Source organism: Erpetoichthys calabaricus, chromosome 7 (assembly GCF_900747795.2).
Source record: "Erpetoichthys calabaricus chromosome 7, fErpCal1.3, whole genome shotgun sequence".
NCBI lineage: Eukaryota > Metazoa > Chordata > Cladistia > Polypteriformes > Polypteridae > Erpetoichthys > Erpetoichthys calabaricus.
The window spans coordinates 32,703,690-32,720,260 of record NC_041400.2 but is presented as its reverse complement, the minus strand read 5'-3'; the positions used below and the strand labels follow the sequence as shown (position 1 = coordinate 32,720,260).

Sequence of the window (16,571 nt, the reverse complement as noted above, 5' to 3'; positions counted from 1 at the left end):
CAGCTATTGTTCAGTCCACCTTAAAATACGCAGACAATTGGCATTGCTTTAAAACAATACAGTTGGTACAAAACATGCGATGTCCAGATCCAGAATATAACAGTTGGCTAATACAACTGGGAAATGGTACACTCACAAATACAGATGGACTTCACCCAGATATTATTTCCATTCCACAATCCTTTATCTCAGACGACTTAGTAAAAGAGATATTTGGAACAGCAATCACATTAGACCAAATACCCCTGTTAACACAACGCACTATATTATGTCCAAAAAATATTAATGTTAATCACATTAATAACCAAGTCATTTCATTACTTCCTGGAGAGACACAGATCTTTCTAAGCTCAGACAAAGTTGACTCTGATGACAACAATGAACATATAAATTTCCCCTTAGAATATTTGAACACTATTAACCCTGCCGGATTACCACAACACGACCTTGCCCTTAAAAACGGAACAATAATCATGCTATTAAGAAACCTTAACACAAAACAGGGTTTATGCAACGGCACACGGTTAGTCGTCAACACCATGACACGCAATGTTATTCAAGCAACAGTTCTTACAGGATCACATGCTAACAATACTGTTCTCATTCCTAGAATTGACCTTACAAGTTCTGAGCTAGAATTACCTTTTACATTGAAACGCCGACAGTTCCCCATTAAACCTGCATTTGCCATGACCATCAACAAATCACAAGGACAAACCATGGACAAGGTTGGCATCTACCTCTCTGAACCCGTTTTTGGACATGGACAACTTTATGTTGCCTTCTCACGTGTTCGCCGTTCATCTGACGTTAAAGTTAAAATTATAAATAATCCATGCCAAGGAAGACTCATTCAAGGACAAGACACCATCTTTACTACTAATGTTGTATACAAAGAAATATTCCAATAAAACATTAATATATGACAAACACTCTATTTGTTATTTCTATGGGCATCATCCAAAGCTGCACACTATTCTATATCTAATTCATACATCTGACTCTTTCTCATGTCCCAACGGCAGGGGTTGGCGAGCGAAGCGAGCAGGGGGCGGAGCCCCCTAGTCCAAACTAGATTCCTAAAACAATGAGCACTTTCTTGATAGGACTTCTAGACTTAGTAGACAGTACCCATAAAATCACCAAGTCTATTGTCTACAAAAACGCTAAACACTCAGAATAGTTATATAAGACGTTTATGTACAAACAATATTTGAAGTTTACCTCTCTGCAACCTGATATGCTAAGTAAGCCCTATCACCCAGTAATGTGTCCAGCCACAGAGAAGCCCAAGAATTGGCAACACACAAATTCTGATCAAGCAGTAAGGTTCCACAGCCAATATTGCTTCTGAAGGTGAAGATGACAAAACCTATTTTAATTTTTTTTATCAGCTCATCAAACTCAGCAAGGTCGTGAGTGGACTTTGCCGAACATGCCTATCACCCAAATTTCATGTAACATTCATCCTTCACCTTAAAGGTGATCAAATTTAAATATTAAGTGAAACATTTTTTTATGTAGCAAATGACAATTACAAAGTAGGGATTTTACAACAAAACAAAAACAGTTTATTAATAATAGGGTTTCAACAGAGAATTTATAAATGATAAAATAGCAATTGTCTTGTACTTTTCTTCATGTTTTCAAAATTCAAGTGTTTGTCATTTAAAGTTTAAAATTTCAACCTTAGAAAAAAAATGAGTGTTGGTCAATATTTGCAAGTTTTTGTTTTTATTTCTGCTTTTTATATTGTAACCTCTACTCCATCTTTGAATTTGTTTCTTTCATCTACAATTATTTCCTGATTCTCACTACAGCCAAACAATGCAATATTATATGGAGTTTTTTTTTATTATTTTAACTTTGAAGTAAGGTAGACAATTTAGAAAAAGAAAACATACATTTCAAGGTAAGGCAGTAATACTCACTGATCATAACACCAGAGAGTGTCAATGTGTTGTATGTTGAACAGCACATACCAGGAAGAATATCACTGTACACTTTACATACAGTATGATAATATTAATCCTATGAACCTATTAAATCTTTACTATTTTAAAAAATAGGAGCACTTTAAGTAAATACTGTGATGGACTGGCATCTTGTCCAAGGTTTGTGTTTGCCTTGTGCCCTATGCTAGCTGGCATAGGCTACATCAACCCTACCCCCATAGTTTTAATTTTAAATTAAAATTAATAATATATTATTGTGATTTGCATCAGCAGCAACAGCAAAATAAAAATTACCAGCAGTAATTTTGTGAGTGAAAAACAGTGAGTTTTCTTCTCAATAAAAGAGAGTGGTCAATCAGCTGTTAAAGAAAGGCCACAACTACATGTGTATTTTCAAGGCAGGTCATAATGTAGGCATTTTACATTTTCATGTTCCAACACATTACCCAGACAGCATTCCTCACCTCATTTAAAAAAAAGCAGATACATTTCTAAACAAGCATAACAAAACCTTAAGTTTACAAATTAACAATTAAAGTGTCATGCAAAAACTTATGGAACTTGTCTTTTTTGCTAATAGATTACTTAATTCAGGCAGCATAATTGTTCATTGGTTATTGTTATTTTAACATAAATCAAGGGGCCTCTTGATCTGGCTTTGACCCTCAAGACTACTACTTGTCCATATAAATTGTACACATTATTCAAATGTTTGCTTTACTTTTCTTTAATAACTTCTGTATCTTCCCACATCCCAAATAAGTGCATGTTAGATTACTTTTTTATCCAAAATTACCAAGTGCCATGACATGGTGTTTGTTTTGCAATGTAATGGTGTCTTTTCCATAGCTGCTTTCTGAATTTGCACTCCATGCAGTCAAAATAAGCCAAAGATCTCCTTGACGCTGCCATGGCAAAATGAACATAAAACATCAAAAAAATTCTCTAACCCATTTAACCTACATCAGTGTCAAAGGGAGCTGAAGATTACTCTGGCAGTAGAGGGCTCAAGACAGGAAACAAACTAAGATGGGGAACCAGTCTACACATGCACTATATACTCACACACATTCACATAAGGGTCCATTTATAATCTCTGATTAAGATAATGTGGGTGTGTGTGTGTGTGTGTGTGTGTGTGTGTGTGTGTGTGTGTGTGGATGGAGGATGGTAGGAAAACAGAATATCCAGAAGAATGCCCACATAGATCCAGTGAGAACCTGCAAACTCCATGCAGACAATATGAGTTTAGAGAATGCATACATTTATTAATTAAAGAAAACTCATGTAGACACAAGGATAATATATAAACTCCACACATATAACATGAGTTTTGTAAATGATTTCAATGCATAAACTTTGGAAAAAAAAATTCTATATACTTACAGTTAACATTGGTGTTGTTAGCAAGCCCCATGCAAAGAATTCTAGAAAAATAACAATCACCGCATGGGTAACACTAGCACTTCCAACTCCCTGTTGCTGTAAAATAATAAAAAATAGGTAAATAAATAATTCAGTAAGATAGTTATATTCATTATACTGAGGAAAATTAAGCTTAAACACATTTTACCATTATTTCCACGACAACAGCTTTTTCCATAAATAAAAAACATTAAAAAAATGGGAAAAATATTTTTTTAAGCACAAAACGTTTTTATTCATAGAACAAATGGGAGTGTATGTAAGAAGTTTGTGATGTGCAGGAAGGCAGGATTTTATTGGTGAAATACAAGATACAAATTACAGTCAAACTAACAGAAAGGAAAAGTATTTACAATTCACTTAAAGGACCCCCTATGACAAATCTGCTATAGCTGTGTTGGGAAGGATTTAACAATACTTAACTTTAAACTTCAAACCATTTTGACAGTACTTGCTGTAACAGATGCAGAATTTGTGAAATCCTATATTAATAGGTACACATTTATGATTTTAAGCCTAAGCATGTGTGCACAAATTTGGCTCTGATAGTCATTTATTGTTAACAACAACACTGGGACAGGTGTGTTGACTCCCTTCTTCTAGAATATTGTGACTTAGATGCATTATTTGGGGTTAAACAAAATGTACAAAGCCGACATAACACTAAGTAGTTACAAAGACTTGAATGAAATGAAAACATGAACACCAACACTTAAAATGTAATGTTGACTTTATAAGTAAAAAAAAAAATCCTACCTGATTACAATGAGGTATGGTTAACCTTTACAATTAAAGCAGCAAAACCTTGTAAATCAAGGACATTTTCTTAAATCACAAACAAAAATAATTTTACCACAGGGCTTTGTAACATATTTACCAACATTGACAATTTTCCTAAAACTCATTGATTATTTTTTTTTTTTAATAACATTGGCCGTGTTTTGTTGGGCAAAATCTGAAAATTAGTTATGCTCCGATTGATCGGTTGCCAACCTAAATCGGCCGATGTTCATTGCAAATGACTCTTATCGGTGATCAGTAAATTGGTAAATAGCACAAAAAAAAAAAAAAAACAACATTTCAGTCTCTGCTTTTCTAATTTTTACGGTGATTTAGTTGTAGTACTCCTTTACTCCAGATATTACAGTAGTGTGTCATCTTTGGCTGGAAAAAAAATTATATCTGCTGTTTAAAAGGCCTCTCAGAATGCGATAAAAAGCAGAGTGACCCGCAACAGATCTGAAATGGTATTGTTTTTGGAAAATATCCATCCCCTGACATTTGAAAAGCATATTTCACCTAGATATTTATTTCAAAATTAAGATTAGTATGTAGTTTATACACTTTTTTCTTTTAACACGTTTATTAAGAGAATATGTATCTTGTGTAGACTGGTAACCTTTATATGGTTACAGTTAATTTTAAAAATAACATTTGTCTACTTCTACATTCTGCCTGTAATATTGTTATATTTTCAACATTGAGGCCAAAGAAACAAACTGAAATGTGGCATAATACACACACATCTTTTTTTCTAAAATAATATCTTGTTGTGGAGCAGTGCTGCAAATGCTGCAATTCCAGTCTTTTTTGGAATTCCAGATGTTGTGCAGACTAGCAGAGTCACACTTGACACTTCAAAATGTTCATGGTCCTCTTGCATTTGTGAATTGTGTTGCCTAAAGTGAAACAATTTGGTTTTAGCACAATAGTGATGTGCTTATACTGCCATTCATATCAAGGTGTCAAGAGCATTTAGACTGCCTTTATCAAGAGGTGTCACAAGAACTACCGAGGTTTTTATGCAACAGCTCTGCTTCTATTGGGAGCTTTGGCTCAAAGCAGCATATCTTAGAAGTATGGAATGCAACAGATATGCAATATTAATAACAGGGAGAGATTTGTATATATGATGCGATTTATACCACAAACGTTCCTCTAAACTTCCACAACAATTAAATTCTTTCTCTGAAATTTCAAGGAAACAATGATAAAGGGATACTTTCACACTATACCTGGTAAGTTTTGAATAAACAAAGAAAGCTAAAAATATTGCCAAAAAATTAACTTTGTGGACTTTTATGGTCAACTTTAAATATCCAGATAGAGCAAAATAAATAAAAATTGTTGACTCAGTGTTCAGGTATAATAGTGTCATGGCCTATTCAAAGTAAATTCACAAATCTTTCAAGCATAATGCAGAACGATAAAATGTTGAAAACACCTTAATTTAAACTATAAAGCATGCAGAGGTTTTATAATTTCCAATGTAACAGTACTACAGCTTATATTGTTTCCTGGTTCCTCACCCTGTGTGAAGAATTCCTATTCTAGTTTAATAGTTGTCAAAAGTATAAGCAGACAAAAAAATCACATCTAAATGTATAAAATCCTTTTAGTTTTACTGACAATATTTCATACTTATGCAAAATACTTAATCTTTAATACTTTTCTTTTTCAAAGACAAGATTTATTGGTGATATGTGAGTTGTTATAGGTTTATGAGAATACATGCTAATGTGACATTTTGTACGGTTAACTTATTTTTTATGTATATTGTAAATGTTCCATCACATCATTAGATAAAGTTATTTAAATCCTGGTACCAGTGAGTGGAGTCTGTAGAATCAATTCAGAATGAGACAACATCTCTTCACAACAGCAATATAAATGAGCTGCGATTATGCCTAAGGTAACGTGATATGCCATGCCAAGGCTAAAAAAGTCCTAGAATGGGGACATTATTGTAAACTCTGCTTAATCCAGTGACCTCCTCAGTCACTAGACACAAATATAATACAGTAAAAGGGATGAGATAAGGGGAGATTTTTTTTAACCGGTTTATTGTCTTTAGAAGTTGGTGCCTCTCCTTGCAGGACTGGCTGCAGTAAAGGAATGTAAAACTGACAATTAATCAAGCCTGTGCAGTTTTGGGAAATGGAAGAAAAACCTAACTAGACACAGGGACAACATGTAGTTTACACAAAGACAGTGGCCAGGCTAGGACCTGAACCAAAGACCAGACAGCTGTAAGGCAAAAGAGCTACACCACTGTGCCACTCGCATGGGACACACTACAGTCTGACTGACTGTGTGCTCGGTTCAGTGTTCTATATTTCAAAGTTTTCATTTTCTGTAATATACTTAAATTGTTCACTTTCATTATTAGACAGACAGACAAACAACTTTATTAATCCCAAGGGGAAATTCACAAAATCCATGTCCACGTTGTAAAAGTAAGAGTGTCCAGGGAACGAATCCACATAAAAGAAAGTGATAGGAGTGATCAATAAAAAATAATAAAAAAAAGAGAAAAATAAAAGGTAGAAAAATAAAGTCGTACACGGAGCTGCTGAAATGGCTGCCACTCTCGGTGGTGCCTGAGTCACTGTCGACTTTTATTATATAAAATAGGCACTGAATGAAACAATTAATACAACTTACAAATAACCGCATCATGATAACAATTCAATGTTTTCATTCAATCATTAGAATAACTAATTAAAACATTGAATGGTCCCTCATTTTTCCAAATCTCATTAAAACTGGAAGCTTAAGATTTAATTTTATCTTGAATTATCATATGAAGTATTGCACTAGAACAAAAATTTGCTATTCAAAATGAAAGAGCAGATTTCAGAAATTTATTTCAAACAAACTGTTAAAACAGAAACACATTCCGCACATAACTGGATAGAGGAAAGTTCAAAGTTTAAAAGCCTGCCTAAAAGTAACAGTGAATGCCACCGAGTGCTGTTTCTCGTTTATATTAAAGTGGCGACAACGCCATAAGGTCTGGCAATACCTGAACAACACCATTTCAGGACGATGGATTGGAAGAGGTGGACAACAAGATTGTGCTCATCGTCTATGGCCTCCCAGATCTCCAGACCTATCCCCTGCGATTTTTATCTATGGGGGTACTTTAAAGAAAGAGTGTTTGTTCCACCTATGCCCACTAACCTTCAAGACTGAGGAAGCTGTGAATTCAGTAACTATAGACAAGTTGACTTGTGCGTGGCAAGAAATGGTCTACTGTTTTGATGTTTGTTGCACTACACATGGTGCTCATGTTGAGTGCATGCATCCTCAAGGGCCATAGGACCAAACTTTGAACTTTGCTCTATCCAATGAATGAGTGCGGAATGTGTTTTTTCTTATACAGTTTGTTTGAAATATTTTTGAAATATGCTCTTTCATTTGGAATAGCCCTGTATTATGCAGGATATTCTAAACCTAGCAACATAAGCAATGATTAATTTGTTAATCAATCTAACCTTATTAAATAACACAATTAGCAATACTGAAATTTTAAAATAAGTTGTGTGTATATATTGTATTACTCCAGTCATGTGAGCTATACTATATTGCGGCTGTCTTCTCTTCAATATAACTGAGCTTTAAATCACTGAATAATTCCCTTTAATTCAATTACTAAACCCAAGTTTGTTTATTCCAGGGCTGCAGGGACCTGGAAAGGTAAGCACCTACCTCAAATGGGGTGTGAGTCATCCAAAGTACACACTGTCATATGCAACTTGGCATTTACTCATGCTGGGTCTTTTTAAAGTTGAGAATAGCATAGCATTGCATGACATTCTCAAACCAAATTAATCCAATTTGTGACCATAAAGTGCCACAGCTTATGTAAGCCTCATCATATTAGAGGTGGGGACAAGCGCTAGACCAGTATATTAGACAAGGCTTATGATTAATCTAGCATAAATATATTTGGAATGTGGAAAGAAGATGGATTACCCAGAGAAACCCCACTCTGACCAGGCAGGAAACTGACCCCTCAGTGCTGAAACATTCAGACAACAGCACATACTACTGCAGAACAGTTTCACCTCTGAATAATTTCATCAGTTTACAATATATGAATAGAAAGGCTAGATTGGACTTTGCTAAAGAACATCTAAAAAAGCCAGCACAGTTCTGGAAAAACATTCTTTGGACAGATGAAACCAAGATCAACCAGAATGATGGCAAGAAAAAAGTATGTAGAAGGCATGGAACAGCTCATTATCCAAAGCATACCACATCATCTGTAAAATACGGTGGAGGCAGTGTGATGGCTTGGGCGTGCATGATGGACAATGACCCAAAACATACAGCCAAAGCAACCCAGGAGTTTATTAAAGCAAAGAAGTGGAAAATTCTTCAATGGCCAAGTCAGTCACCTGATCTTAACCCAACTGAGCATGCATTTCACTTGTTGAAGACTAAACTTCAGACAGAAAGGCCCACAAACAAACAGCAACTGAAAGCCGCTGCAATAAAGGCCTGGCAGAGCATTAAAAAGGAGGAAACCCAGCATCTGGTGATGTCTATGAGTTTAAGACTTCAGGCTGTCATTGCCAGCAAAGGGTTTTCAACCAAGTATTAGAAATGAACATTTTATTTCCAGTTATTTAATTTGTCCAATTACTTTTGAGCCCCTGAAATGAAGGGATTGTGTTAAAAAAATGCTGTAGTTGCCTGACATTTTTATGCAATCATTTTGTTCACCCCACTGAATTAAAGCTGAAAATCTACACTTCAACTGCATCTGAGTTGTTTCATTTAAAATTCATTGTGGTAATGTGCAGAACCAAAATTAGAAAAAAGTTGTCTCTGTCCAAAGATTTATGGACCTAACTGTATTCAAATACCAACTGTTTCTGGATGAATGGAAAAGATTGTGTCTTGTACCAGAGGACGTCCAGAAACTTGGATATAAAAGATTAAAACATTTATGGGGCAACCAGCTACCCTGGGTAATCTCTGAAAATGGCCATTACACAGACAATGATAATGATATATTTAAATACTTACAGTAGAATGTTTTTAACAGCACTGAGCATTATAGGCAAAATTAAAGCATGCCTCTTCTTCAGTAAATACAGTTAAAATTTAACAAAGGTAGTCTCATCACATTAAGGCCATATTCATCCATCCCGAAAAGCAAATGACATTACTTCTAACCTGTCATACAGAGAAGCATTCCTTGTACCTCATCCAGCTAAAGCTTGGTGGAGAAAACTCTGCATGTCTTTTTGATGGCATGTAGTGTCTAGAGGTGTCCTGTATTTTATAAGGTAGAGTAATGTGCTCATGTTTTACTTATAATATGCAGCAAATATCCAAGGAGAACAGCCTTTGGCAATTAGGTAAGTACATTCATGTAAAGTTAGAATTTGGTAAGCATTGCCTCTAAAAGCTTGGTTACTAAGCCTGGAGGTGTGCTATGTGGCTAAAAAAAGCATTTTAGCTCCAAGGGGAAGGAGGGGCAGGTATGAAACAGCTATTGCTATAACCGTGAGTGTAGAGTTACAGTACTGAGTTGCTTGGAAGTTTATACAATTTATCATCACAAAACATTGAATCACAGTGGATTTCATTTGCCTTTTTTTTACATCAATCAACAGAAAAAGACTGTTTAATTACAAAGTGACAATAGATATTTGAAGTAATCTAAATGAATTAAAAATAAGTATTGCAGGACTACTAGTGGGTGCTTCTCCAGTGGATCTAAATGCACATCTGCTCTGCAGCAAAATACATTTTTATTTTCCAATGTAGACATGATAGTAGAAACTTGACGCTTACTGCTATGCTGTACATGTGCTACTTTTCAGTATTGGAAAATATATTTTCTATGCATTTTTAAGCATTTTGTTCACTGCACCTTCATATGCACAGTCAGAAAAACAGAGCTGATGTGGAAAAGAACAACTATTGTCTAACTGCATACATGGAGTGGAGAAGGTTGCCCCTGTTGTTTCAAAAGGGAGTCCTCCCAGGCTTATATGACATTTGCTTTTTAATTGTGTTTTTTACATTTTTATTGTACTTGGTAAAAGAAGATGTTAAGAAATTAATCTCTTTCCCTGCTTTGTCCACAGTTAGACAAATCTTTATAACATGGAAGTGGCAGAGAAGCTGCAGTGAGATGGGCAGTGTGCATATGGCAGGAAGTTATCTCTATGCAGCAGGTAGGTGCGAGATGAAACCAGTCTAGTATGGAGTCTTACTGAAGAACTTTCTATTGAGAACTAACATATTGGCAAAAGAGCAAACTGCTTTGACAAAAATTTCACACCTCTGCGAAAGTCAAATCCCCCAACTCCACATCACCACCCCCACATCCCCTCCAAGAATGCCCTGCAACAGAAACAAAATTATAACCAGGATTGACTCCTATCCCTGTGATATTACAATACATAAAGCAGGGGCAGAAAAATAGAAGACTGGACTGATAAATATAAAAATAATTACTGAAATGTAAAGTTGATGATATAACACTACTTTAGCCAAATCCGTTGCATTTTTTTCCCTTTACTATTCAAGTATCCTTACATTTCTTTACAGGGCGGCTGAGAGCCAAAGACTACCTTGGCAAAATCAGGGACATGGAAGCATGTTAAAGTCCGTGTTAAATTTTTTTGGTTATAAGGGCAACCACCTTTAAAAATAAACTGCAATATCTCCTTTTTATTTTGATATTACTAAAAAGCATCACATCCTGAAAAATTAAATCTATGATTTAAAAAAAAACTATAAATCATGTTTACCAAAGGAAACATTCAGACATTCTTTTTTATTAATTATATACAGCTCAAATATAAATTATCCAATATTGCTTGCTGTAATGCAATGTGAAACTTTTACTTTTCACACTGCATGAAAGTATTATGAAATGAAAACAGTCAGCCCTTTGTGAGTACTGTCCTGAAATATTAAAATGCCCGAAGATACTGCAGATATCTGATAGCATTTAATGCTATGAATCACAAATAAAAGGTAAATGCTTTGTTAATGTGCATTTATGCTACTGTCTGCATGCATTTATGTCCGTGTCATCAATTGTAAATTTCTTTTATCTTAACTAACTGTGATCTATCAGTCTGTCCACTATCTTTATCTGCTTTTACCTATTTGGATCACAAAGGCATAATCAAACTCAAACCAACCAAACTAATGTCTAGACAACATCTCCAGAAGACAGCAGGACATCTCCACATGAACACAAAGAGAACTCCCAATCCAGGAATCAAACTAAAGTAATATGGGGCAGCCATGCTACCTGCTGCACAAGCATCGGCAACTCACTAGTCAATGCATTCCAATGTGTTAACTTTTAGCCTAAAGTTGTACATGCAAATGTCTGCTTTGATAAAACCATTTCAGTACTTCACATTACAGGCAAAAAAATAAACAGAAATTATGTTTTTTTTTTGTTTATATATATTTTGAAAGTGTTTATGTACTTTGCTAGAACAAAAATGTGCTAGTAAGTATTTACAAGCATACAAAGTTGTACTTCTCGAAAAATGAGAGGGCACAACTGACTTTTAAAAAATTGTAAGGCACCAAACTACATTTTGTCCAGTTGTTGTGAAGCTTGGCAATTTGTGTATTAAAAAAACCACAGTCCAAGATCACATACTGTAACTGGCAGTAAAGAAGTGCAAGAGCACCCACAACAATTTTCCCTCAAAGATGAAAATGTAAGCCTAAAGGCAGTACGGCATAGTGATTGTGGCAATGCATTTTAAATATTAAAGCTGGCAGTTCAATCCTCGCTTAGAGTCCATCATGAAATTCTGAACAAACCAATAAACTTCAAATAAAAATACATAAATTTTTGTACCAGTTTTATATTTTGTCAGATTTTGATGTATCTGCCAAACACACTAACAACTAGATTACAATTACTTATTCAACCTAGACCCAGCTAAAACAATCCATACTTACAAGAATGACTTGCTAAAAAGGTGGATTAGTATTTTTCACAAACAGATACTAATACATCATTTACATACAATATGTACATACATTAACTCATGCATGCCTGAATGTGTTCTATTTAAAGATTTATTTAAACACACTCTGATTTGCAGCAAACAATGAGCATAAAAGTTTTCAGCTATTAAACTTAATGATAGACTTTTCTTTGTTCAAATAATAGCCAGCTGTACAATCCACTATTGTAATTATCATATTTTCACAAATATCATATATGATGTAAATTCCATCTTAAAACAATATGTGACATTTGAAAGACGAGCCTAGGAGTTAAAAATGCAATAAATACTCCCTACCAAGTACTGTCAATTAGGCCACTGTATACAGTTGAATACATTAATCTGCTCACAACCCACACAATATTTTGTTACAACCAGACTACTGATGGCATACATTTCTATCACAATAAACGGTTTACTGAAACAGAGTTTACAATCATAAGATCTCAACTATTTCCAAGCTTGTAAAAATTGCAGTTTAACCCACACCACAGTAGAGTGTCGAAAAACAGTCATTATAATGGGAAAAAGGTATGAATAAAGCTGTTGTGTAACAAGTGTAGGTGGGCAGGTTCTAGGAAATTCAACAGTCCATGTGTTTGTTTGACATCCAACAATGTCAAATATTGTTAAATTAAACAGCTCCTGGTCTAGGAAGCTGGACGATAAATTAGACTGGACTGCCAATACTGATTCTCTGTCCAAGAAAGGACAGAGCCGCCTGTACTTCCTTAGAAGACTGGCATCCTTCAACATCTGCAGTAAGATGCTGCAGATGTTCTATCAGATGGTTGTGGCGAGTGCCCTCTTCTACGCAGTGGTGTGCTGGGGAGGCAGCATTAAGAAGAAGGATGCCTCACGCCTGGACAAACTGGTGAGGAAGGCAGGCTCTATTGTTGGCATAGAGCTGGACAGTTTAACATCTGTGGCAGAGCGAAGGGCGCTCAGCAGGCTCCTATCAATTATGGAGAATCCACTACATCCATTAAACAGTGTCATCTCCAGACAGAGGAGCTGTTTCAGCGACAGACTGCTGTCACTGTCCTGCTCCACTGACAGACTGAGAAGATCATTCCTCCCCCAAACTATGCGACTCTTCAATTCCACCAGAGGGGGTAAACGTTGAACATTATTCAAGTTATTGTCTGTTTTTTTTACCTGCATTTTTTATTACTCTTTAATTTAATATTTTTTGCTGCTGGAATATGTGAATTTCCCCCTGGGATTAATAAAGTATCTATCTATCTATCTATCTATCTATCTATCTATCTATCTATCTATCTATCTACCATGAAGAATAAGAATGTTTACTTAACTTCATTTGAATTAACAGAAAACCCATACAAGCTTACCTGTTGTACTTTTTACTCTTTTCTAAATTGTACATTAAACACAGAAAGTGATTAGAATAGGATTTGATCCCAGTTTCCTGGAGCAATGTGGCAGCAGGTTAAACTACTATGCCATCATGCTCCATAGCAAGGATTATTATGGAACATTCTCTACCCTACTTTATCTAATTTAGAGATGCAGGTAATGGAGAAGAATGCTGCAAAGTATTTCAGTTAGAGCTAAAGAACTTTTTTGTCAGTTTCATTTAAAAGAACAAGCCTTCAGCCAAAAAGGTTCGATAAAGTTGCAGCACAATTTATAATTGCCAATGCTTCTTAATCTTAGAAAAATACTGATTAATGATACAACAAGAACAGAAGGTATTACCACAAAATTTGTATCATGGTATAATTAAAAATTCTGATGGGTTAGATAAGCTATTGGTATAATGTGTTTGCATATAAATTTAATAAAAAATATTAAAAAGTTAAAAAAACAAATGTATTACTGATTAAAATGTACACAGAGACTTGTCTCTTTCTGTGGAAACACTTGTTAACTCAGGTCAGGTCAGGTTGGGGAGCATGCACTGATACAGTGTAGTCGCACCCACACCACGGAACAGCTTAGCATCCGGGTTGTCAACCCCTCAGGCAGACAGAAGGTCCAGTCCCACCCTCCAGAAATGACCCTCTATCTGCCACAGCCAGAAGTTACATGGGCATCCCCTTAGCCTGGTCCAGCCACTCAGGTCCTCAACAATGAGGATCCCGCATGCCAGATCACCCTTGGGGAATCACGCCGCATGGCCGTAGTGCCATAACTGACACTCCCTCACAATGCAGGTAATGTGCCTCATTCATGACTTCATGAGCAACCACTCATTTGACACAAAGTTGAACCAGCAGTATCCAAGGATTCTCCAAAGAAACACAGTACCAAACGAGTCCAGTCTTAGCCTCAGGTCACTGGAGAGCATCCATGTCTCGCAACTGTATAGCAAGACAGGAAGCACCAGGACTCTAAAGACTTGGACCTTCGTCCTTTTGCAACAATATTGGGAGCACCACAAACCCCTTTCCAGCGACCTCATGACCCCCCATGCTCTCCCCATCCGTCTACTGACTTCATAGGAAGAGTCAGCAGAGACATGAATGTCACTGCCGAGGTAAGTAAACTTCTTGACAACTCTCTGCTTCTCAAATGGATCTGATAGCAGATATTCACCTCAAGTGCAGCTTCTTACACATTCCCTCACTCCATCACCACTGTCAAATAAATGAAGGATAAATTTTTGTCCTTTCCTGTCTTTGCTTCAAACTGCCACCTCTAAACATAACTACATTTAACAAAAACAGCTTAATCCAACTGAGAATCATGGCGGGCCAGAGCCAGCACCGATTCACCAATCAAGCAGAACCACATATCACTAAGGATAGTGATCGGCTCACATCCATTTCCTTTTGCATGTTTTTGTTCTTCTAATTTCCCCAAAATTACATCAAGTCAAGTTTTAAACCATTCATAAAACCATTATCAATGAGATTAACCATCACTCACGGTGTGCAAATATGTGATACTTATTAAATCGGTGCTGCACTTTTGTTTTTTTTTTTTAAATTTCACTCTACCCTTCACAAAATCACGAGCAGCTATAGCAATACCATGATGGAAAACTCAGTACACCTTGCAATACATTCAAGATATTTTATAAAAATTTCAAAGGCTGGTAGATTTTTTTTTTTTTGTTTTGGTGGAGGTGAGGGCGCCCTTCGTGTTGCAGCAGGTTTTGCAGTAACTGGTTGTACAATGGCTTCTGCTCATAGGAACATTTACATGGTCAGCATACCAAGGGCAGAATAGGGAGAGGATATAAAAAAAAAAACTCAAAATTAGATGGTATTGGAATGTCAAAGCCAAATTGTAGTACAATACTTATTATACCTATTAAATCATTACTATTATTACAAATTTTGGGCACATTTTTTGCCATAGCCCTTGTGTTTGAATGGGCAAAATTGTTTAATTTCTTGACATTTTTTTCACTTTGACCCCAGTTATTTCCAGTGCTGATCTAAACCAAAATATTTAAAGGAACTGAACAATTAAAAATGAACTCCAATTTGAACAAGTACAAAATGTTTTAATATGTGTCAAAGTTTAATGAATATCTGCAAAGATATACAAAATAACTTGGCTTCAATATAGAAACACAGTACCATACAGATAAGACCGGCACTAATTTAGGAAAGATATTATTGATTCAATCTGAAATCCGCAACGTACTTCCTCAATGGCTCGTATCTTATTTAAGGCTAAAATGAATAAGGAAGTTTCGCCTGTCTGTATGCAAGTCTGTGGACATGATAACTCAATAATGAATCACTCAGTCTGAATGAACTTGGCACAGTTAATAGTATTGTAAAATGACAGAAGTCTGCTGAGTTTGAGCTAAATCACCCCAGCAGATTTTGCACTACAAAATTGTGACGTGTGAGTCCGTCTTGCACCCCAAAACACGAGTCTGAATCTTAGTACTTTAGCAAAACCAGCTTTAATCAGTTTGAAACAGGAACAGCAGGGTTATTTACTGTAGCGGGATCTACCACTCTCCTGTACACAGACACAGCAATCAGGCAGGGTCGTGGCCAGGTTAGTGGTCAAGTAATACTGCTCCCTACATTTACAATATTCCTCGCATCACCCATTGATGACAAGCACTTGTAACCCGAATGAGGTCGGCTCGGATTTGCTTTTGCTGTGAGACGCTACAGTGCTGGGAGCCTGCAGTTGCCCCAGCAATGGATAGGCTGTCTTCCACAGATGCGCCGATTGCACTTCAGGACTCTCTTCGGCGTGTCATCCCATTGGGGGTTGGGGGAGTCCCAAAAGAGTTTAGAAACCTTACAAAATAAAACTAGATATTACTTATATATAGAGCATCCAGTATTCCAACTAGGTCAGAATTTCAGAGTTTTCCATACATTTTTCAGGCATCGCTGAATAATACCTGACCAAATTCTGTCTATCTGTCTCTGTGTGCTAGTAACAAGACTGTGGACATGATAAA

At 36.0% G+C, this 16,571-nt stretch overlaps 1 protein-coding gene across 1 annotated transcript in view; it reads right to left on the bottom strand.

The window, feature by feature from the left end:
* mfsd14ba (major facilitator superfamily domain containing 14Ba) overlaps positions 1–16,571 on the bottom strand; it is a 61,327-nt gene that overhangs the window by 36,144 nt on the left and 8,612 nt on the right. The window contains exon 2 of the mRNA XM_028804842.2: positions 3,342–3,437. Coding sequence (XP_028660675.1) covers positions 3,342–3,437 — 96 coding nt within the window. The remainder of the gene's footprint in view (positions 1–3,341; positions 3,438–16,571) is intronic.